Genomic DNA, 23,636 nt, shown 5'->3' on the forward strand with positions numbered 1-23,636 from the left:
AAAATTTTGTTGAGAAGTTTTGCATCAATGTTCATCAAAGAAATGGGTCTATAGTTCTCTTTCTTTGATGAGTCCCTGCCTGGTTTTGGGATGAGGGTTATGATGGCTTCATAGAATGTGTTCGGTAGTGAGCTTTCTCTTTCAATTTCATTGAAGAGTTGGAGGAGTATTGGTGTGAGCTCTGCTTTGAAGGCCTTGTAAAATTCCGCTGTAAAACCATCTGGTCCTGGACTTTTCTTAGCTGGGAGGTCTCTTATTGCTGTTTCTATTTCAATGCTTGACATGGGCCTGTTAAGCTGGTTTAACTCATCTTGGTTTAGTTTTGGCATGTCAATATTTGCTAGGAAAAGGTCCATTTCTGTCAAGTTCTCAAACTTATTAGCATAAAGTTTTGAGAAGTATTCCCTTATAATGTTCTGAATCTCGGTTGTTTCCGTGGTGATGTTTCCATTCTCATCTCTGAGTTTATTAATTTGGGTGTGTTCTCTCCTTTTTCTGATAAGGTTTGCTAAGGGTCTGTCAATTTTGTTAAGTTTTTCAAAGAACCAACTCTTTCTTTTGTTGATTCTTTCTATAGTTTTTTTGGTTTCTAATTCATTTAATTCTGATTTAATTTTGATTATTTCTTTCTGTCTACTGGATTGGGGTTTATCTTGCTGCTCTTTTTCAAGGAGGTTTAGATGTGTCATTAAATTGTTAGTTTCAGATCTCTCCAATTTGTTCATGTAGGAGCTCAGAGCTATAAACTTGCCTCTGAGTATTGCCTTTGCTGTGTCCCAGAGGAGCTGCTAATTTGTGTGTTCATTTTTGTTGAATAGCATGAACATTTGAATTTCCTTTCTAATCTCTTCCATGACCCACTCATGATTCAGCAGTGTGTTGTTCAGCCTCCATGTGATACCGGACTTTCTTTGGTGGCTTTTGGTGTTGAGTTCTAATTTTATTCCCTTGTGGTCAGAGAGAATGCAAGATAAAACTTCAATGTTTCTGAATTTAGACAAGTTTGTTTTGTGGCCTAAAATGTGGTCTATTGTAGAAAACGTTCCATGTGCTGCTGAGAAGAACGTGTATTCTGATGCTGCTGGGTGAAATGTTCGGTAAATGTCTGTTAAGTCTAGTTGATCTATGCAGCTGTTTAGATCTGCGGTTTCTCTGTTGAGTTTTTGCCGAGTTGATCTATCTAGTGGGGAGAGTGGTGTGTTAAAATCCCCAACAATTAATGTCTTTGGATCTATATGGGATTTGAGGGAAAGTAGTGTTTCTTTGATAAATTTGGGTGCTCCATTGTTTGGCGAATAGATACTTAGAATTGTAATATCCTCCTGAAGGAGAGATCCTTTAATTAGTATGTAGCGACCTTCTTTATCTCTTCTCACGAATTTTAATTTGAAGTCTATTTTATCTGATATTAGGATTGCAACTCCCGCCTGTTTATGAGGGCCGTTTGCTTGGTAGATTTTGTTTCAGCCTTTAACATTGAAAATGTGTTTGTTTTTACGGGCAAGATGTGACTCCTGCAGGCAGCAGATAGAAGGGTCTTGTTTTTTAATCCAACTAGACAGTCTATGTCGCTTAATTGGAGAGTTCAGTCCGTTAACGTTAAGAGATAGGACTGAGAGGTATTTGGGAGTTCCTGCCATGTTATCCACCTTCTTGGGGGCTGTGAAAACTGGGTTCTTCCTAAGGTTCTTGGATTCTCCATTTGGGTGCAGTTTCTTGGCCTTTGTTGCGGTCTTGTTGGTTTTCTATGTGTAGGACATCTTTAAGAATCTTTTGTAGGGCTGGTTTGGTGGAGATGTATTGTTTCAATTTTTCTTTGCTATGGAAGTTTTTTATTTGGCCTTCAGTTATGAAGGAGACATATGATAAAGTAAACAAGACTCAAAAACAAAGGACCTTCACTCATCTTGTTGTATCATTACTAAATGATCCCATGCTGTTGATCATATATATGGTATATATGCGCACATCTGAGGGAAACTTGAAGGACACTGAATCAGAGGGAAACAGGGGAAGCATATAACAGAGGGGCCCATAAGTTACACTGGACAGTGATGAAAACAAATTAAGCAACTCAAGGGCAGCAATGGGAGAGAATTAGAAGGATAGAGGGAACATTGAACAATAAGCAAAATGAAAATAATGTACATACCACCTGATGTGGAAGAAATAGCTGTATTGTCAAAGTTCAGAATTCACAAACTTTATAGACCATGATAATGACAGTTTTCCTCATCAAGGTTCAAATGTGTTTTTGATTTTAACTATCACTATCTCACAATATTGTGAAATTTATATAATCACAATAACAATAAGAATTATTAAAAGAAAAAGTAGATATAAATAAATAGATAGTAGATAGATAGACAGATAGATAGATAGATAGATAGATAGATAGATAGATAGATAGATAGATAGATAGGTAGATAGGTAGATAGGTAGATAGGTAGATAGATAGATAGAGCTATTGTTTGTACTTTTATTTGAAAGCCTTCCTAACTTGTTTATTAACTTGTTTTCCTATCCTCATTGTCATATACTGAGAAATATACACGAAGATACATGGAGGTATGCAAATTTGATGATGTCCACAATAGTCCTCTTCTCTAACTTATACATTTCAAAGAGCTAAGATTGTTTTGTGTTATATGTATTTTGATGTATATATATATATACACAAATAATTACAAAATAAATGTTAGAAAATTAACTTGCATAGAGAGAGTATGGGAAGGCAGCTTTCTGTCTTAAGTGACACATGGCTCTAAGAATATGTCAAGACATCCTTTTTATTAGAAAGAAAACTTTTATGCATCACTTTGGTGAAACAGATACATTCACATGTTTTATACGCCACTTAAAATTTGGGTGATGAAATTCCATACATGGGAAAGTAAGTTACAATATTACAGAAGTTGCAATTATCTTCACAGGCAAAAATTTTGCCTATGAAAGTTGTAGTAATTCTCAAATTAAAAAGAAAAGATGTGGAACAGAGATCAGAAATCCAATTAACAGTCTCATTTTCCATTTCTCCTTTGTGCAATTAATGCTACATTTATCATACTTTAATTTATGGAAAAGGCAATTGATATAAATGGATAGGTAATCTTTTGAGATTGGGCAAACAAAAATACATAGTATAGTTTATTTCTATTTTATGCAGTAAATAAATTATTTGTCCCTTGAGAGCAACTTATTCAAAATTTGTATGCAAAAGCTCTTCTTTCACTAATAACACATAACTGCTAGAGTCTTATTTTCTTTATCAGTTTTCAAGCATGCATATGCAAGAGGCACTTATTTTTTCTAGGATATAAACAGCTAAAATAAATTTCCTATTTTTTCATTTTTTCCTGATAAAATATATTTAAATGCCAGTTGCATTATGACCTTCAAATAACTCAATACCAGTATTTGAAGTGCTATTAAATGTCTGAATATAAGTAAATGCAAAGAACTTTAGCATTTTGGTTCAATTGCTTGTAGCTATATTAATATTCAATGATTACTGTTAACTTCCTATTCAATGAATTGCTAATGGTAGAGAGAGAAGATGCTTGCTTTAAACATTTCAGTCAAATTGCCTCCAAGTAATTTTTTTCTAGTGTACTCATGGTGGAAACCAGAAATTTACTTGTATTTCTTCTGTTCACATCTTCAATGGTCCTCAAACTAACTCATGTTCTTATGTCTCTATCTCGGCCTCTGATACTCTCCATCTTCGTCTTTCTCTCCCTCCCTCCCCAACCCCTCTCTTTGGTGCTCTGATTCAACCTAGGACTCCTCTAGCATGCTAGGCAAACTCTACAATTACGTATATCCAAGTCTACTATATCTCTTTTTTTATTCCTAGGGTGCTAATGTATGAGCATAATTTCTAGCCCTATTAGCCCTCATTTTTTATAGATATAACTATACAACAGTAAAATCAAACAGGCTAATAATTTCAAAAAATGTTTGTATGAATTAAGTATCAACACATGTCTCAACTTTTCAAAGGCAGTTTAGATGTGACTCATTGTGGGGTTTCAACATTAGTTATTCACAGGCAGATGCACAATTGAGTCAACTCATGAGGGCTTGAAGTCATCCTTATATATTCTATGATTTCACTGAAAGTGCAATATTTTACTATTCTTTCTAAGGACATGCACTGTGGTATAATAGGAAAATAACCTGAAAATTACTTACTTCAACGGTGCTATGTTTGTAGACTGCAAACTTCAGAATCAAGTATTTTATTTTTATAATTATTTATGCTACTCAAATTAGTTCACCTAAATACTTAATTGTTCCATAATTCAAGGCTTAATTACTCAAGTATTTAACTGCTAAATGATTCTTAAAATAAGATTTATTAACTGCACACAAATATTTTAATTGTCTACTTTATGAAGACTCCATTTTTTTCTTCCAACCATTTCAAGACTGCTCTTCCCTTGGCAGTCTTAGACCTATTAAAATTTTAACTTATTAACATTATGATAGATTCAAATGACTTTAGTTAAAATTGGTCTTTACATCAATTTCTTGAGTACATATTGTACTTACCTATTGTATCATATCATACCATATAAAGCAACAAAATAAATGCAAGATTGTAACATAATAAGCATAGCATCTAAAATGCTCAAAATTAGGGCTACAGGTCTGGTACAAGTGGCATAATGCCTGACTAGCGATCTCAAGTCCTGAGTTTAAAGCCAAGAATCACTAAATAAATAAATAAATGAATGAATAAATAAATGCATACAGACAGACAAGCAGACATAATGGCTTTAAATTATTTTGAATACATGATAATTTATATCTTTAAAAATTACATGTGTTTAAATAAATAAAAGTATACATACATACAGAATTATATGAAAACTTATTCAAACTTTACAATACACAATGTTAACATTCAATGTTGAAAGAGCATGTAGTTCGCATGCAATAGATATCATAAAAATATGCAGTGATATGAGGAACCAATTAGCTATCAAATGAATCTTCTAACACGAAGAATTGCTGGTATGTCAGTAGTGTTTTGGTCATATTTGAAATAAATTAGGAAAGAAAACATATGCATTTAGCATATGTCATTAATATCAGAACAAAGTAATGCAAATATAGTTTATCATTGCTAGAAAGCTCTTTAAATTCATTATGCATTTGTTATGCTTAAAGAAAACCTATATCTATCTACATGGAAATTTATCCTTAAATTTATTTTTAAACTTTGGAATTTTATAAACTCAGAAAATATATTTTGCAATGCCATGAGTCTGCTTCATTGTGACTATATGCATCACTACTATTAATTATTCTGATTTTATTACATCTATTTTATATGTCCAACTATCTTGAGCATAACATAATAAATCACATATAACTTGATTTTTTTTTAGGTCGGTCATGGGGCTTGAACTCTGGGCCTGGGTGGTGTCCCTCAGCTCGTCAGCTCAAGGCAAGTGCTCTACCATTTGAACCACAGCTCTACTTCCAGTTTCCTGGTGGTTAATTGAAGATAAGAGTCTTTTTTTTGGGGGGGGGGGTCTGGTCTTGGCGCCTGAACTCTGGGTCTGGGCACTGTCCCTCAGCTCTTCAGCTCAAGGCTAGCGCTCTACCACTTGAGCCACATCACCACTTCCGGCTTTTTTCTTTTTGCTTATGTGGTGCTGAGGAATCGAACCCAGGGCCTCAGGCATGCAAGGCAAGCGCTCTACCACTGAGACACCTTCCCAGCCCTGGAGATAAGAGTATTACAGACAGAATTTCCTGCTTGGGCTGGCTAGAAATTGCAATCCTCAGATCTCAGCCTCCTGAGTAGCTAGGATTACAGGCATGATCCACCAGCACCTGGCATATAACTTGAATTTTCAACATAATTTTTCGTGCAAATAATTTTAATTAAAAATATTTTCCATCATTGGTATAACTGAGCATTTTAATTATCAACAGCAGTATAAACTATTAGAATATATAATAAATAATTCCAGCAGGTCAAAGAATCATAGGCAATTGGCTATCTTATGCTGGCAGAGCCCAACATACACTTTTAATCAAAGTATATAGTACATTCTGTGCATGAAGGCAAATAACCTATCAAAGAGTGTGTTCTCCATTTGACAATAGAAAGCAAAGCAAAGATCTCATGAAGAAAAGCCTGTTAGTTCTATCAGAAAAAAAACTTCCTATTTATCAAGACATGAATGCACAATAATTTCTAGCTTATGTCATAATTGTCAGAAGATGCTGTTCTAGAGTCAGTATGATCTGAGTTGAGATTCTGAGATTTTGACATATGGTGATTTTTTAATATAGAATTATGTGACACATGTAAACTTACCCTTCTAATCTTACATCCGGCAGACTTCGGTTAAGAGCAATCAAATCACTGGCCATAAGGTTAAACTGATTGATTTTAAACAGCTCTTTCATTTTCTCTTGGTCATCTTTAGGAATCAGCACAGCCTTTCCCATTTCTCCTGGCCCTTCTTGGTTTCTTGAAATAACAGCTGTAAGGCATACACACAGGCACAAACATACATACAAACACACAGATAATGAGCTGAATAAATAAACTCATGTGTTGGATTATATTCTGAAATACATTATTTACACATTCTGGTTTAATAAAATAAGTACAGTATTATATCTAGACTATTGTTTGCAAACCATATGTTACACATAAGAAACAATATTTGAATTTATTAGCTCAATCCCAAAGGCTGTCCTTTAAATACAGGTATATTATGGGGACTGACTAATCACTGAGACTTAATAATCAAGCAATATGAAACACAAAATTTTAAAACTTCTTGGTCAAAATCTTAAATATACTTGATAAAATAAAACTAAGTCCTAGGAAGAGCAATTTATGAAAACGAAAGAATACATCACGCTTAATTTATTTTCATACCCAACTTAATGTTTAGATATTTCAGTATATCTATTGTCATTAAATTTTTATAACACTGAGCAGGGCTGATAATTCCCCTCATCCCAGAGCAATACACTTCCTTTTTCAAAGTATATTGAAACATGAAAAAGACATTTTATAGTGGTGACATATAAATTTGGATGTCAAGTTGGATAGGTGCTTAGTTGTTCTTAAGAGAGCTTAGAATTCTATATAGAGTTTCTAATGATAAGAATACTCTTACTGGCACAGTGGGGAGGGACTATTTATTAGGGGAAATTTTATGGCCTTCTTTCAGGTAGAAAGAGAAAGGGAGGTCAGAGATGCTTCCTGTATATGCTGTTTCTTAAGTGCCTGCAGCTTAAAATAATCAATATGCCAAGAGGGCATATTTTAGATAATACGTTTTGAATTTTTCACCTTTGTAACTGTAACAAGAAGACACAATACAAAGAAGACACCAAGGTCAATATAAATCTTTCAAGGCTGTAGCAGATAAGGCTAAAATTGTAGTATAGACAAGATTAGAGGCTGAATTATAAACTATTTAACGTCTAAAGACCAATTAAAAACAACCATTCATTTAAAAGAATGATTATTTTCTTTAAATAATGCTAAAGAATTATGCAGATTTATAATTTGGGAAGTGATAGTAGCTATAAAGGAATTGTGTTACATTATGTAAAGCCAATACAATTAAAATTGTCACAGAGTCTTCTTACACCTAGAATGATTTACAAGCACAGTGGTCATTCTCCTTAACCATTCTGAGTTTTTAGTGGACATCTACTAACAGGTAAATGTGTGTCATATTATGTCTTCTCTACAGAGCTAAGAAAACTTTTCTATCATAGACTCTAAAACAATGTACACAGAAATTCTAAAATCGGTGTGTGTGTGTGTGTGTGTGTGTGTGTGTGTGTGTGTGTGTGTGTGTGTGTGTGTGTGTGTGAATATAGAGCCATCCTTTTCTTTTTTCTAGTGCTTTCCAGGAGAAATGTATCTTGTTATTTTTAAAAAAGAAGTTTTCTGCTGCATAAATAGGAACTGAAAAGGATGACATGGTTTATTTCTGATCTGCTTTACCCTTAAGTAAACAATTCTTTTCTTTTCTCACATGTTGATTCCTTTCCACTGCATAATTTAAAAATCAAGATTACTAGCATAAGAAAAATTTCTTTCTTTAGATCCAAATAGAAGAGTTAAACTGTCATAAAAATGTTTGTACTTATCTATGCCAATAGGAAATTTTAACACAGACCCAACTAAATCTAGATTCTAGTTTGCTGCTTTAAATATGGATAGAAATGTCTTCATTCCCAAACTGACTGACATTGCCCAATAATATGTGACATAAGAAAACATTTAATTTTACTTAAAATAACACTACATACCCAGTTGAATAAAAATGAAAGTGAAACATTTTGAAAATATTTTTCATTTTCCTTAAAACTTACATTTAAGATTTAAAAAATATTTATTTTAATCTTAGAATGTCCACTAATAAATATAAACCAAACTGAGAAAGAACAACGAATCAACCTAACAAAACACTAAATATTAAATACTTTTTTTTGTACATTGTGAACATTTTCTTTTTGTAGAATTACTACTGACTGATCAATGTCCATTTGAAAAAAAATAGAAATAGGCTACCTTAAATTTAAGGAAAAACTTGAATTTACGAAAAAAAAGGAAAAACTTCAATTTAAGAAAAAATAAATGTCCTTGAAATACCAATGTTACTCTGTCAATTAATGCATGTATGTTGGTAATGTATGTTAGATTTTAATAAGAACCTAAACATTGTTATATGTGCCATGCTTCCTCGAAAATGTTTTTTTATTTTATTCATATTATCAGATTTCTAAATTGCAACTATGCATAAATTTCCTATTAAACTTTCATTTCAGTGATGTCCTAGTTCATATTTCAGTTTTGTCATTTCCAATATGACAATGATAAATCAGAAATTATTTTTTGCTTTTTATATCTTCATACAATTACTAATAAAGAATTTTTCTTAAAACAAAGCTTTGGTATTATCAATCATAAATCTCTTTACACTAGAGTCAGAAAATGAGGAAACCACAGCTCCTTCAATCTCTGTTCACCATCAAAACCACTTCAGTCTCCACACAGCACACCTCTGGCATGCTCTTTGCCACTGGAAAAAATTCTGCGTTTATTATGACAATAAGATAAATTAGTATATACCTGCCCCCACATCTTAGTAATGAACCTTAAATATATTATTTTAATTAATCTATGAAATTATTAGGCATATGATGTTTTGCAACATAGTTTGGCATGCTGGAAACAATGAACTAACTTATCCTGCTCTCTTCCAGTTTCTTACCCTCTTTTTCTCCAAAAGCATAGTAAGGGGCTTTCTCTAGAATTCCCTTCTCAATTAAAATACTAGATCCCTTGAAAATTAATTTACAGGAAGGAAGATTCGAGGTGATACCATATGCAGAGTCTAGAAAAACCTTGCCCTTGGCTGTAGTTTGTACTTTGGGACCATTTTTCCCCCATAAAGTCATTTATTCTTCCTCTGTAAAAACCTCAACCTCATTCACATGCAAAGGTTCTTTTAAAACATATACTCCAAAGAAATGAATGTTTATCTTTCAACAGATTCACCTTAGTAGATAATAACAGTATATATATGCATGCATTTTATATTCATGCAACTACAAATGTAAACATTAGTCATAAATACAGCATTACATACAGTTATCATCTAAATTGTGTCATATGCATACATAGAAAACATGTAGTGGAGTTGTAGAAGAATACTTAAGGATGTGGAAGAAGTTATACTATGTGGGAACAGAAAATAACATAAAATAAGCTCATTTTTATTAAATGGCACCAGCGAAGATTATCATTAGTGCCTTAATATAGTATATAATATATATGATTTATATATTATCTATATATCAGTCTCTCTATATATCTAATATATATGATCTATATATACATATAGATCATATAGAGAGTATATGTATATAGAGGTCATATCTATCATATCTATCATATATATATATATATATGAGACAGAAAAATATCCTTTAAGGCACTACTAATAATCCTTTAAGGCACTACTGATAATCTTCACTGGTACCATTTGGTATATAATATACATATATATGTATATATATATGTATGTGTGTGTGTGTATGTGTTCATTTTCTAAATCAGTTCCCATTAGTTAATAATATAATTTCAGCTCTATGTTAAACAAAATTCTAGCTTCAGCGAAATTAGATATAACATACTTTACAAGGTAAAGTTAGTAGAAACGGGAGGGTTAAGGAAGCATCAGAGACTGGTGGACTGTGAGGGAAAGAAAGCTGCTCAAGCAGGTAGAGGAGAGTCCTAAGCAATAGAGTTTACCCTAGAAGAAAACTTCCTCTCATGTACCTGACTTTGCTACCTTCTATCTTGTATATACATATGTTTAATCTGGGGATGGGAAGGGGAATAACAAAATGCTGAAACAAGGACACAGGATGACCCATTGCAACAAGGATACCCACAGGACAGTATATTGGAAAGGAACCGTATAACTTTGGGTGGGGTGTGGAGAAGTGTAGGAGCTGAGGAAGGGAAGGTATAGTGGAACAACAAGGAAAGGGGTAACAATTATCGACAAGCAATGTACTCATAGCCTTACTCACATAACTGTGACCCCTCTGTACAGCATCTTAACAATAAAATTATAAAAAGAACTTCATTACAACTTTTAGATAAGGAAAGCATTTAATAACGGGGCAAAGATAAGTGGCAACTTTCTGGGGTCTTTTCAGGAAAAAGCAAACTCTTACACTAGCATAATTAAAAAGAGAAAACTTTCTTTTCAGCGTCATCCTTAGAAAACGCTGTGCTGATGCATTAGGGCCACACTGTTCTTATGCTGTCTTCTGTAAAAGCCTGTTTGGCACATGTTACAGTCACAAATGGTTCCTGAAAGCAACTGGCCCAATTTTAAGTGCTCACTAAGCTAATAAAATAATACTGAAATATGAAATGATTTCCTTCTGCATTAAAAATGAACATCCTTTTTAAAAGTAATTAAAGGGTCTTCATCTTGCAATCCTATTGTAACAGCTTTATACAGGAAATCTCAAAACAGCACGTCTATCTTCACTAACAAAAGACAAACATTTAAGAAGTCAATGATATATAGAAACAAAGGCACCAATTTTTTTCTGAATATATTTGAAAATCCTCTTTGGAAAGGTTATCTTAAATAGAAAATGATTATTTTTAAGAAATCCTTTGCATAACTCAGCATTTGTTCTGAATTATCATGGCAGATGTGCTAAATGTCTTTTATGGTCTTATGTCTGAACCTGGACCATTTCCAGCCTGTCCTTTGACCTGCATTGCTGATCTCTCTGCTCACATCAGGTTCTCACACCTTTTGATTCCTGACAGATTACTAAGGATGAAAAGATAGATAAAGTTGAAGTATTTATTTCCATGTTTCCTTCTCTTTAGAGGACCTGGGAGTGAACTACTACTCCTAAATGTAATAGAGTGCATATAAGGAAGTAAAAAATTAAAATGAAACATAAAAGAAAGCCTAGAGTAAATAAGAATTCATTTCATATTTCTAGCACTTGCTTGAAATCGATACTTTAGCAACTTAGTCATAGGTGGTCCTGAAAGTTAATGGTTAACAGAAAATCTTTTCATCAGGCAGAAATTAAAAGTGAATTTTGGTAAATGAAAGAGAGATGGACTGAGACAAACCATGAACAGATGTTCACGTGCTAGATAGCTGGTAAAGGACCTGAAAAGAGCAAGATTGAAAGACTGATGTAGGAAGGTCATTTATTGTATAGTTCATAGGTCCAGGAACCAAGGATGGATGAGAGAGTACACTAAATTTTATGAAATAACTCACTGAAGACCTTTGCTTTCCCTCTCCATGATCAAGGGCTTTATGAGTAGAACAGTGTTAGTTGCCATAGGGGGAAAAATGTAATTCAAGAACACAAACATGACTCTTCAACTGCAATGAGTTTTCTCCTGGCCATTATGAATTCCTCAAACTATTGAACAGACAGGCAAAGAAAGGAGTCACAATATTTACCAATAGAAAATTAAATCGCCACTTATAGAGCTAAGAAGATCTATTTCTTCAACCCAGAAGTCTCTTTAAAGCATTTAGATTCTATATAGACTAAGCAATAGAATAATGAGGCCAGCAAGTAAAGGGAAAGCAAACAGTATAGGATGGGGTCATATGAAAATTAGAGATTACTTTAAGGACAGCACTAGCAGAGTGTAAAAGCCTTTAGCTGAAAAGCATTGCACTCATAACCTGACTTATGGAACTGTAGCTTCTTTTTACAATTGCTTAATAATAGTTGTTGGTAATGGGGGCTGAACTCTTGGCCTGGGTGCTGTTCCTCAGTTCTTCAGCTCAAGGCAAGCGCTCTACCACTTGAGCCACAGCACCACTTCCAGGTTTTTTCTGCTTATGTAGTACTGAGGAATTGAACCTAGGGCCTCATGCATGCGAGGCAAGCACTCTCCCATTGAGCCAACTTCCCAGCCCTAATAATATTTTTTAAAAGGGGAAAAAAAATTGTGGCTAAAAGGAATTAGGTTTGTCTTTGAAGACCATGATCAGCTCCATACCTTTTCCTTTTTTTTTTTCCCTAGTGGGAAGACTATTTACATTCCTAAAGCCAATCTTCTCTTTCCCTCTCTGGTTTTACAATGTAGCCCAGGCTGCCAGGCTAACTTCAGTCTACACATGCATCACCATGCTTGGCTTCTTAACCTTTCAGATTGTCTCTGGGAACATGACTAAACTGGTATGTATTCAGGATAAAATGATATGTAATTCCTTATTACAGGAAAAAGAGCACCTACTCAGAAGGAAAAGAGGAAGAAATCTGCTCTTCCACACACTACTGATTTTGTAATCTTGCCCTAAAGGATAAGGGATTGTAGTTTGGACTACATCCACAGAGAACTTACTTTCTTAATTTAGATTTTGTTTAACAGTATCATGAACAAATATAATCTTGGACAGAAAGACAATGGAACAAAAGGAACTTGGGAAGCAGGAAAGAATAAAATTAGAACATTTACTTCTTTGATCTTTCTGTCACACACAGTCCTCTATTTTTAAGTAAAGTCCCTTTTAGGAGGCCTTCTCCATAGAACTATTTCCATTAGATGATATAATTACAATCTCGGCATTACACCTAAGCTCATTGGTCAGAAAGGCTTCTGTCTGGATTACCGACCTTAGTTTACCACTACTTCAGTAGCCTTCTCTAAACTCTGTTAATGCCTTTGTAAATAGCCATTGAATTACACTCCATGACATGATTGTACATGATATGTAGTATATATGTTCTGCTGATGAGAATTTAAAAGGTATGAGTTGATTACAACGTACAGCACACAATCTACAGCTAAATCATAATTTTTAGATTGAAACCTAACTTAATTCTCTAATATAGTTTCCCAAATGTCTTCAATTTTTCCATTAAATTCTGCTCTGCAATTAAGTAAATTACTTCAGCCTTTATGTTTTAACAAAGCATCTTACACATTTCTACTGTGCATCTATAATACTTAGTGAATCACCACAGATAGTGTCGTTATTCAAGATACTTTGTTGTTACATTCCATTTTTATAGGTACTATTTCATCTTAGTAATCACATACTAGCTCTCAGCATGAAGCTGACCTTCTGGATTATTCTTGATGGAACAATATCAGGAAAACAAGGTTAGTGGATAGGACTTCTGAGAACCAAACTAAGAGTCAGTAAATAGTAAATGTGTTGTTCTCTTTCTGATAATCACATTGTCTGCTTTCTTTGAACAGGGCATGTTAGGTATTACACATAGGTGTATACTCTGGTGTCTTATAAGTAGGGTTGCAAGATGTAAAAAATATTGAAAAGATTTAAAATGATGGTACACAAAAAGTAGGATAATAAAAGTTGATTTTTTTATCTTTCTTGTAGAAATGGTTAACTGGGGGTTACAGTTACGTAAGTAATGAGTACATTTCTTTTCCTTTTCTTTTTTTCTTTTTTTTTTTGTCGGTCATCGGGCTTGAACTCTGGGCTTGGGAGCTGTCCCTCAGCTCTTCAGCTCAAGGCGAGTGCTCTACTACTTGAGCTGCAGTACCACTTCTGGTTTTCTGAGTGGTTTATTGGAGATAAGAGTCTCATAGACTATCGTGCCCAGGCCTGCTTTGAACTTCGATCCTCAGATCTCAGCCTCCTGAGTAGCTAGGATTACAGGCATGAGCCACCGGCGCTAAGCTGAGTACATTTCTTTTAAACACTCTGACCCCTCCGTACTCTTCCCCCCAAGTTGTATAATTCATTTCCACCATTGTCTTCCTATTTGTGTGATTCTCTTTCTCTTCGATGGCTGGGATAAACTTATATAGAAGATAAAGGGTACAGAAAACTAAATGCGAAAAAAAAAAACAGAAATAACTGCATAAAGGACATAAAAAGAACCTCTTGTAACCAATTCTTGAACTTCATGTTGATATACTTCATTATATATGGTCTTTATGGAGTAGGTAGGGGAGAGATGGATGAGAAAGTTGAGAGAGTGACACTGATCAAGATACATTGTATTAATATACTGCTTTGTTGAATAGCAACTCCTCTGTACAACTGCTTAAAGATATTTTTAATGAAAATAAAAGAAATAAAGAAATATTGTAGTTGGAAGTATCACCATACTTCTTGCAACAATTGATTATTTAACAGACAGAAAATAAGGATACTGATAACCTAAAGGTATTACTAATGCACCTGATTTAATTAAAATTAATAGAATACACACGGCAAATTCACAAGAACACAATTTTTGCAAGTTCACATGAGACCATATTTGGAGACATAAGTATACCACAGCAAATTTTAAAAATGAAAACCTACACTCTATGTTTACAGAACACAATGGAATTAAACTAGAAATCAGTAACATAAACACAGCTGGAAAATGCAAAATATTAGCTGAAATTAAACAATGCATTTATAAATAATACATGGGTCAGAGAGTCTTGTTAGAATTTTTTAATATTTTGGACTAAATGGCAATGAAAATAAAACTTATGCCTATAAACCATAGTAGAAGAAATTCATAGAGATAAATTCAAAGTATCAAATTCACTTAATGTAAATAAGGAAAAATTTACATTGAATAACCTAAATTTATACTTAGGAAAGACCAGTCACTTAAGATTAAATCAATGCTCGATAAGAAATGTACTCTTACCTTAGTCATGTAACTGTAACCCCTCTGTCCAATATTTTGACAATAAAAAAATATTTAAAGAAAGAAAACCCATAGCAAAAAACATCAAATCAAATAGAAGAATACAAAATAAACCCTTGAAATAATAAAAGTTATCGATGAAATAAGTAATACTTCACTTTTTTAACCAGTCCTGGGACTTGAACTCAAGGCTTGGGCACTGTCCTTGAGCTTCTTTTGCTCAAGTCTAGCACCTACCACTTGAGCCACAGTGCCCTTTACAGCTTTTTCTGTTTATGTTGAACCCAGGGCTTCATGCATGCTTTGCAAGTACTCCAACCATTAATCCACATTCCCAGCCAAAACGTCACTTTCTTAAGTCTTTTTTCCCCTTTCTCCTCTGCCCTGCCTCATTTTCTCTTGCTCTCTTTCCTTTTTCTTTCTTTTTATCGTAATGCCTTTTGAGGTTCAAACTGGCCTCAGAAATTATGGTCTTCCACTATGGATGGCCAGTGCATAAATTACAAACAATAATACCTTTTCATATTTTTCAATTTTATAGGAAACCTGAATGGATCAAGAGGTGCTGTCTACTGGCAGTGCTAATAGGATTCCCACGAAAAACATAACTATAGGAATCCTGGAGCCAGTAAGAAGTTACTGATTATCTAAACTGCATAGTGTAGTCACAGTATTTCATAACTAATTAAGCAAAGTAAATAATTTTTAATACATAAAAAGCAAGAATATCAATTTAGAAGAGTTGATAAACTTCTGTGGGTGGGTTTCTCAGAGTGTGGGCATAGGTGAGATAAGGCTTTGATAAAAATTTCACTTTTGAGAAACATATATTTAATAATTTTCACTGAGTTTGAGATTATTATAAGCTATATTAATGTCACTGTCCAAAGCAACTGTAAAGATGATGTGATGATGAGCTTCTCATGATTTTTTTTGTTTCATAACACAAGGATCTCTCTCTTTTTTTCCAGTCTATCAATGATGTTAACTATATTTCAAAGCCAGAATAAGAGTTGAGCAATTGCCTAACAAAATACCAGGAATGGTGTTGTTGAAGATGAGGCTGAAAAACACTTTTCCAGTAATTATGACTTTATCTTTTTGAATATTATTAAATTCTACTTTAATGCTTCAAATTATAGCCAAGGTTTTTTTTTATAAAGTTAATTTCAATTAAAGAGATATGTTAGAATATTAATACACAGGTTCTTCCTCGCGACATGTACTCTAATGTTATAGAGAATTGAATACCATCTGAGCCGAGGAACATCTTCAAGTCATTGTCTTGGTGAGTATCCTTTTAATAAGGAAATCTTTCCATAAGTCCAAGACAAAAACAAAAGGGGAAAATCAGAAAAATAAAAACAGGGAAAAAACCCTTTGTCTTGTATATAAGCTTATCTGATCACGAAAGGGGAAGAGGAGGCACTGAAATGGTAGGACAAATGGTTAACTAATTGAGCAGTGATAATTACTAGACATTGGTAGAAATGAACTGTACAACTTGGAAGAGAGGGAGGTTGGACGAGAAAACAGAAAGAAAATGAGGAAGGGGATGACACTGTTCAGAATGAAATGTATTGTATTCATTACCTGACATATAACAATAACCCCTCTATACATTGCCTTTACAATAATTTTTTAAAGAAAATAGTTCCAATCATGTTTTATAGATGTTGTATTTGTTGAGCAAGGAAACAATCATTTTCTTCGGGGGATGTTTCTGTTATTTGTTATAACTAATGTACTCATTTTGAAAATGACAATATTGATTTTACAGGGGACTCATTAAATTAGAAACATCAAACTTCTGTAGTCATAATTAAATGTAAAATGTGTTGTATTTTGAAATACCAAATTACTGAATGTTCTAACATTCATTAAGATAAAACTTGGAAAGCTCCAATTATCTTGAAATAATCTTTATCATGCATTTTTGTTACGTTTAAAAGTAGTTCATTTTAGGTATTAAGATTAAGAACCCTTTTTGTTTGGTTATTAAGAAAAAGCTATTCTTTGCACTTCTGCATGAACAACAGAGACATTAAGCCAAATGAAAGAGTTAAGAAGAAGAAGAAACTGTAAATGGAATGAAAAATCTAGTATATTATTGGCAGTGGTTTGAATTAAATGAAGCCCTTTAAATCACAGACTCTTGAACTTTCTTCATTCCATAGATCTCTTTGGGCAGTCTATGTGCTTTGTATGTCCCTTTTCAGATGAACATTTTAAAATAGATGAACAAAAATGCATAAAATTATATTGTGCCAAAGATTTTTATTAATCTGTGCTAAAGTAATATAAATTCTTCAAAACAAATATAATCCAGTAGCTCCCATAAGCAGTGAGAATAATACATACTTGCAAGTATTAGAACAGCTGAACAATGAGCTAAGTCAGAGAAACTATAAAAATCCTTAGCTAATGTGTCAGTGTAACTTTGAATTGATATATCTGTATGACAAAGATTTCTTAAGTTACTAACATTGGTAGTAGGAATATCTTCTAAGAACATTTATAACACCTGCTATTATTGTGTATTAACATGGAGTTGAGCAGACATCCATTGTCTCCATGTAAGTGAATATTTTCCCAAGTGGAATTGAGTAAATTTTAATTTTTTTATCTGAATTTAACACATTACATATAGGTTTCAGGATAATAAATAGAATACTGACAAAATGTAATACACATTATATATATATATATATATATATATATATATATATATATATTTTTTTTTTTTGGTCGGTCATAGGGCCTGAACTCTAGGCCTGGGCGCTGTCCCTCAGCTCTTCAGCTCAAGACTAGCGCTCTACCACTTGAGCCACAGCACCACTTCCGGCTTTTTCTGCTTATGTGGTGCTGAGGAATCAAACCTAGGGCCTCATGCATGCAAGGCAAGCACTCTCCCACTGAGCCACCTTCCCAGCCCTACACATTATATTTTTGAGAATAAAATTAGTGTTATTTTTCATTACTTTGTTGATTGTTGTGTTAGTGCTGATGCTTGATCTTGAGTCCTTACGCTTTCACTTGGCTTTTTCACTCTAGGCTGACAATCTACCATTTGAGGTACACCTCTACTTTCAGCTTTTTACTGATTAGCTACAAATAACTGTCAAAACGCTTTGAACTGAAAGCTTTATGTTTCAGACAGTGAAATAGCAAGGATTGTAGGCAGGCAAATTTATCTTTTATTCTTTTTTTTTTTTTGTCGGTCGTGGGGCTTGAACTCTGGGCCTGGGCGCTGTCCCTCAGCTCTTCAGCTCAAGGCGAGCGCTCTACCACTTGAGCTACAGCGCCACTTCTGGTTTTCTGGTGGTTTATTAGAGATAGGAGTCTCATGGTCTCTCCTGCCCGGGCTGGCTTTGAACTGCGATCCTCAGATCTCAGCCTCCTGAGTAGCTAGGATTACAGGCGTGAGCCACCAGCTCCCGGCTTCTTTTATTCTTAATTCAACCAATAAAGTACTTTATGCATTCATCAACTACATAATTTGGTGAACGGTAGAAGTAGTAATGTTTAATATAACAATTAATACATAAATCAAACATAGCTAAGTAGTTAACATCTTAAATAATTTTGATAAATAAACAATCTTCCCAAAGTAAAAGTTGTTCTACCAATTTAACATTCTCATAGCTATTCAGTACAAACATATGTTTGAAGAAATATTGAGCTAGAGAAAAGAGAAGTTAGTCAATATAACCATCAAATATTCAGTCTTACATTGTATTTGGACTGTTACATTTTTCTACAATTATGTCTATAGAATTAATTTGAAATGGCAATTTTTGACAAATAATTTTTACTTATTTCTTTTTAGGCTATCATAAAATTAGTCACTGTTTAACCACAGAGTCTACCGTAATAAATGACAGATGAGAATATATTTTGAATCTGTGAAGCTTTACACTTGGAAAACAGCCCCAGAGGTGAAGAGAACATTGTCTAAATGTTTTGTCTCCTAGCCTTCACTTTTTGCTCTTTTCTTCAGGAGGAAACCATGCTTTGCTACAGTGAAAACTGCATCATGGCCTAATTTTATAGGACATCATCTAGCTGACTTTAATAGGCAGTAAAACAGCTCTGGATTTTAAAGTGAAGAAAAAGTTAGGTAAAAACAATAAATAATAATAATAATATATCTGCATAGAATATGTGTACAATTTTAAAAGTTCATTATGTTTATGAACTCTGAGGCAACTCATGAAAAAAATAAATGCCAAATTGTAAACAGTGAGAAGCTTCATTAGTAGGAAAAATCATAAAAGCACCATACCAAAAAATGTCACCTGTGTGTCAAGTCAAAACACTGTTTGCTCATTGTATTCCGTAGTACATTATATACAACTTTTATTCAATTTAATGAGCAACAAGGTGGAGGAAAAGAATTATTTAAAATAATATTATTGGTCGGGTTTGAGTTAGTTGGATTTATGAGTTATATGGTAGTTATATACTAAAATATATAGATAGAATATTTAGTGTATATTGCATATATCATATATTATATATACATATATAGTCTACAGCTTGCTAGCTATATGCATCTATAGAATATATGAGATGGATATAGAGTACATATGTGATCTTTCTATCTATCTATTTAACTATCTATGCAAAATGATAAGGAAAATAACTATGCTGAGACACATCCTCATTTCCACTGATGACCTAAACTAAAATAGTAACTGAAAAAATGATTTAAATACTTAGGAAATTTCACTAATTGTTCTACTTGTTTATTTATTTATCCTATTTATTACTGGGATTTGAAATCAGGATGTCTCACGTTCTAGGCAGTAACTCAACCCCTTGAGCAGTGCCCCAGGTTTCATTTGCTTTAGTTATTTTTCAGACAGTGTCTCATATTTTGGTTTATGACTAGCCTATGAAATTCTATTTATTTTTGAATTTTTATTAATAATCAATGAGTGCTACAATTTTAGGTGTTGGTAAAAGATATCAATAAAATATAAACACGCATATAGGAAAAAGAATGTCCACACTCAGAAGGTTATAAAAGAAATATTTACCACTTGCTATCTATTTCACAACTCATTTTCTTTATTCATATTATTTTATTTCTTCTACACTTAAGATTCTATTGAGGCACAGGTATGATTATATTTTCATTTAATGGCATATAAATTCTTGATTATAGCCATTCTAACTGGAGTGAGACGGCATCTCAGTGTTGTTTTGATTTGCATTTCTTTTATGGCTAGAGAGGTTGAGCATTTCTTTATGTGTCTATTGGCCATCCTTCTCTTTCCCCTTCAGAGAAGTTTCTCTGTAGGTCTTTAGTCCACTTTTTTATTGGGCAGTTGTTTCTTTGAGGATTTGTTGTTGGGGATTTAAGTTTTTGAGCTCCAGGTATATTTTAGATATGAGACCCTTGGCTGTTGTATAACTAGTGAAAATCTTCTCCCAATCCGTGGGCTTTCTATTGTCCTTTGCCATGCAGAAGCTCTGCAACTTCATGCAATCCCATTTGTCCAAACTTTCTTTGATTTGTTGTGTTTCTGAGTCTCTATTAAGATAATTTTGGCCTGTGCCAAGGAGACCTATTGCGTCCTGTAATGTTTTCAGGGTCTCTGCTTTGACTCCGAGGTCTTTGATCCATTTGGAGTTGATTCTGGAGCAGGATGATATATAAGGATATAGCTTAAGTTTTCTACAAGTGATTAACCAAATTTGCCAGCACCATTTACTGAAGAGGATGTCTTTCTTCCATTCTATTTTTTTAGCTCCCTTATCAAAATTTAGGTGGCTATAGGTCTGTAGGTTCATTTCTGGGTTTTCAATTCTATTCCATTGGTCCTGAGGTCTGTTCTTGTGCCAGTTCCAAGATGTTTTGATTACTATGGCTTTGTAGTAGAGTTTGAAATTTGGTATTGATATTTCTCCAGCACTGTTCTTTCTGTTAAGGATCGTTTTTGCTATTCGGGGTCTTTTATTGTTCCATATGAATTTTTGGATTGCTTCTTCTATTAAGAATGAGGTTGAAATATTAATAGATATCGCATGGAATTTGTAGATAGCTTTGGGAAGTATTGCCATTTTCATGATGATGATCCTTCTAATCCAGGAGCATGGGAGGTTTTTCCACTTTATAAGTTCTGTTTTGATTTCCTTTTTCAGGTTTTTAAAGTTTTCATCATAGAGATCCTTCACTTCTTTTGTGACTTTAAGTACTTAAATTTATATTTAAAGATATTTCTACTTTGTACTTTAAAAGTAGATATCGATTATACTCTACACTTATTTATTTAACAAGTTCTGGAACACAATTCCACTATTTCCTTGGGCTTTGAGTCATTTTCTCTACATGAACTCATTTAAAGCAAAGAAGTACCCTCAGCTGCCGCACTCATGGTTTTCTCTGTAGTCATACTTCATGCCTCTTATTTCACAAGCACACTTAAGGATGTATTTCTAAGGATGTATTTCTCATTGAAAATAAGGTGATCATTCACCTGCTCTTACCTCAGTTACCACTGTTCATATTGACTGTAGAGTAAAAAAAATGTTTCTCTACAGCTGTAAATTTCTTTTTTTTAACTATTTAACTAGACCTTAAATACATCCCTATGTATTATGTATCATTAAAGCCACTTCAGATGCAAAGAAGAGTAAGGATATATTTTGAAGAATTTGGCTATGCCAGTGCAATTTCCACAGGGACAGTTTTCAGTTAATTAAGTTAATTGCAAAAGATATTTTCAGCATTAAAGGAGACACAGCCCACATGGAGCATGCATTTCAAATTGGACAATTGCTTTTGAACCCCAAAATATCAATATAATTTGTAACAGGCATTGTGAATATCTCAAGCAGTCTCACAAAATTCCTAAAAAAAAACTTGCAGGGCCTTCTAATGCTCAATCATTTGATTCTAATGTCAATCATTTGCTTCAAATTTCCTTCTTAATAATTTTAATTACTTCTTATTTTAAAATTAGTGTTAAGGAAAGCAATATGTAATATACAATATTATTCCTACCAATGTAGTAAAGATATTTCAAAAATGCCTACTGTTAACTTGAAGGATTTTCTAATTTTTCACAGGAGGACTCACAAGACTGAGCAGCTGGAACGTGGATTGTCAAAAGCACCAACCTGAAACCACTTGAATTGCTGTACACAACTAAATTACAGCACTTTTTTTTACAGACATGAAGCATGAAATGTCTCCATTGGCAGCAAGGTTCTTTATTTTTAGCTTGTAGTAGCAAGGTTGCCAGCTGAGCTTTCTGCCTACCTTCATTTTCATAATAAACTCTCAGGGTACAATTAAGTATCTGATTACTGAAATGCAGTTCCATCAACTAAATGACCCATTTAGTTATCGACTATGAAGCTCTACACTTGGTCACTGGTTTTGTGTCATCAGCCATTAATTAATATATCATATTGCAATGAACATTTAAAATTGCCCTAAGAGAGCGAAAAAACTTCAGCTCAACCACTTCTAATAAAAATGAATAAGTGGAATACTTTTATAAAACAAAAGATACTAGAACTTCCATATTTTGATGAATGCCTTCAATTCTATTACATAAAACTGTAAAATGTACGTTTAATGATTAAGCATATATTACATGTATAAAAAACACATATATGTATATATACATTTTAATTAAAATGACAAAAGTAGTACATTTTAAACATTGAGTAGATTTTATTAGATTGATCAGTTTTGTCACCTGTGAAGATCTTTGAAATTCTTAGATTTGAAAGGCAATAAATATCCTCTTCAAATTTAGAATGTGCACTTGTGAAATAAACATGCTTTTTATCAATATTCACATCCACAATAGTACAAAATTAAATAAATTCATAATTCTGTGGCTACAATAGTATACAATACACTGAGTTACATCTCCAGCCTATATCACAGGTATTAATGAGAAAGTTTGCTATTTTCTTTTAGGTTTAAAAAATACTACTTGGGCTGGGAAGGTGGCTCAGTGATAGAGCACTCGCCTTGCATTCATGAGGCCCTGGGTTCAATTCCTCAGCACCACATAAGCAAAAAGAAAAAAAGCTGGAAGTGGCGCTGTGGCTCAAGTAGTAGAGCGCTAGCCTTGTGCTGGAGAGCTAGGGGGCAGCGCCCAGGCCCAGAGTTCAGGCCCCACAACTGGAACCCCCCCCAAAAAAAACAATACTACTTGCAGCTGAAAGCAAGTGGCTCATTCCTATAACCCCAGCAACTTAGGAGGATGACAAGTGAAGGTAGTGTTTTGAAGTCAGCCTAATCAGGAAAAGTCTGTAAGACACTTGGTTCCAACCACCAAAAACCTGGAGGTGGAGTTGTGGCTCAAGTGATAGTACACTAACCTTGAGCACAGCTCAGGAACTGAGCCCAGACATTGAGTTCAAGCCTAAACTAGCAAAATAAAAATGAAAATATTTTACTACTGTGGATTATAATT

General features: G+C 33.6%; 1 protein-coding gene across 1 annotated transcript in view; it reads right to left on the bottom strand.

Annotated features, from left to right (window-relative positions):
* Galnt13 (polypeptide N-acetylgalactosaminyltransferase 13) overlaps positions 1-23,636 on the bottom strand; it is a 544,599-nt gene that overhangs the window by 348,878 nt on the left and 172,085 nt on the right. Inside the window, exon 4 of the mRNA XM_070023111.1 lies at positions 6,338-6,506. Coding sequence (XP_069879212.1) covers positions 6,338-6,506 — 169 coding nt within the window. The remainder of the gene's footprint in view (positions 1-6,337; positions 6,507-23,636) is intronic.

The sequence above is a fragment of the Dipodomys merriami genome, unplaced genomic scaffold, assembly GCF_024711535.1.
Source record: "Dipodomys merriami isolate MVZ:Mamm:240054 unplaced genomic scaffold, mDipMer1.0.p SCAF_1, whole genome shotgun sequence".
In the NCBI taxonomy this organism is placed as follows: domain Eukaryota; kingdom Metazoa; phylum Chordata; class Mammalia; order Rodentia; family Heteromyidae; genus Dipodomys; species Dipodomys merriami.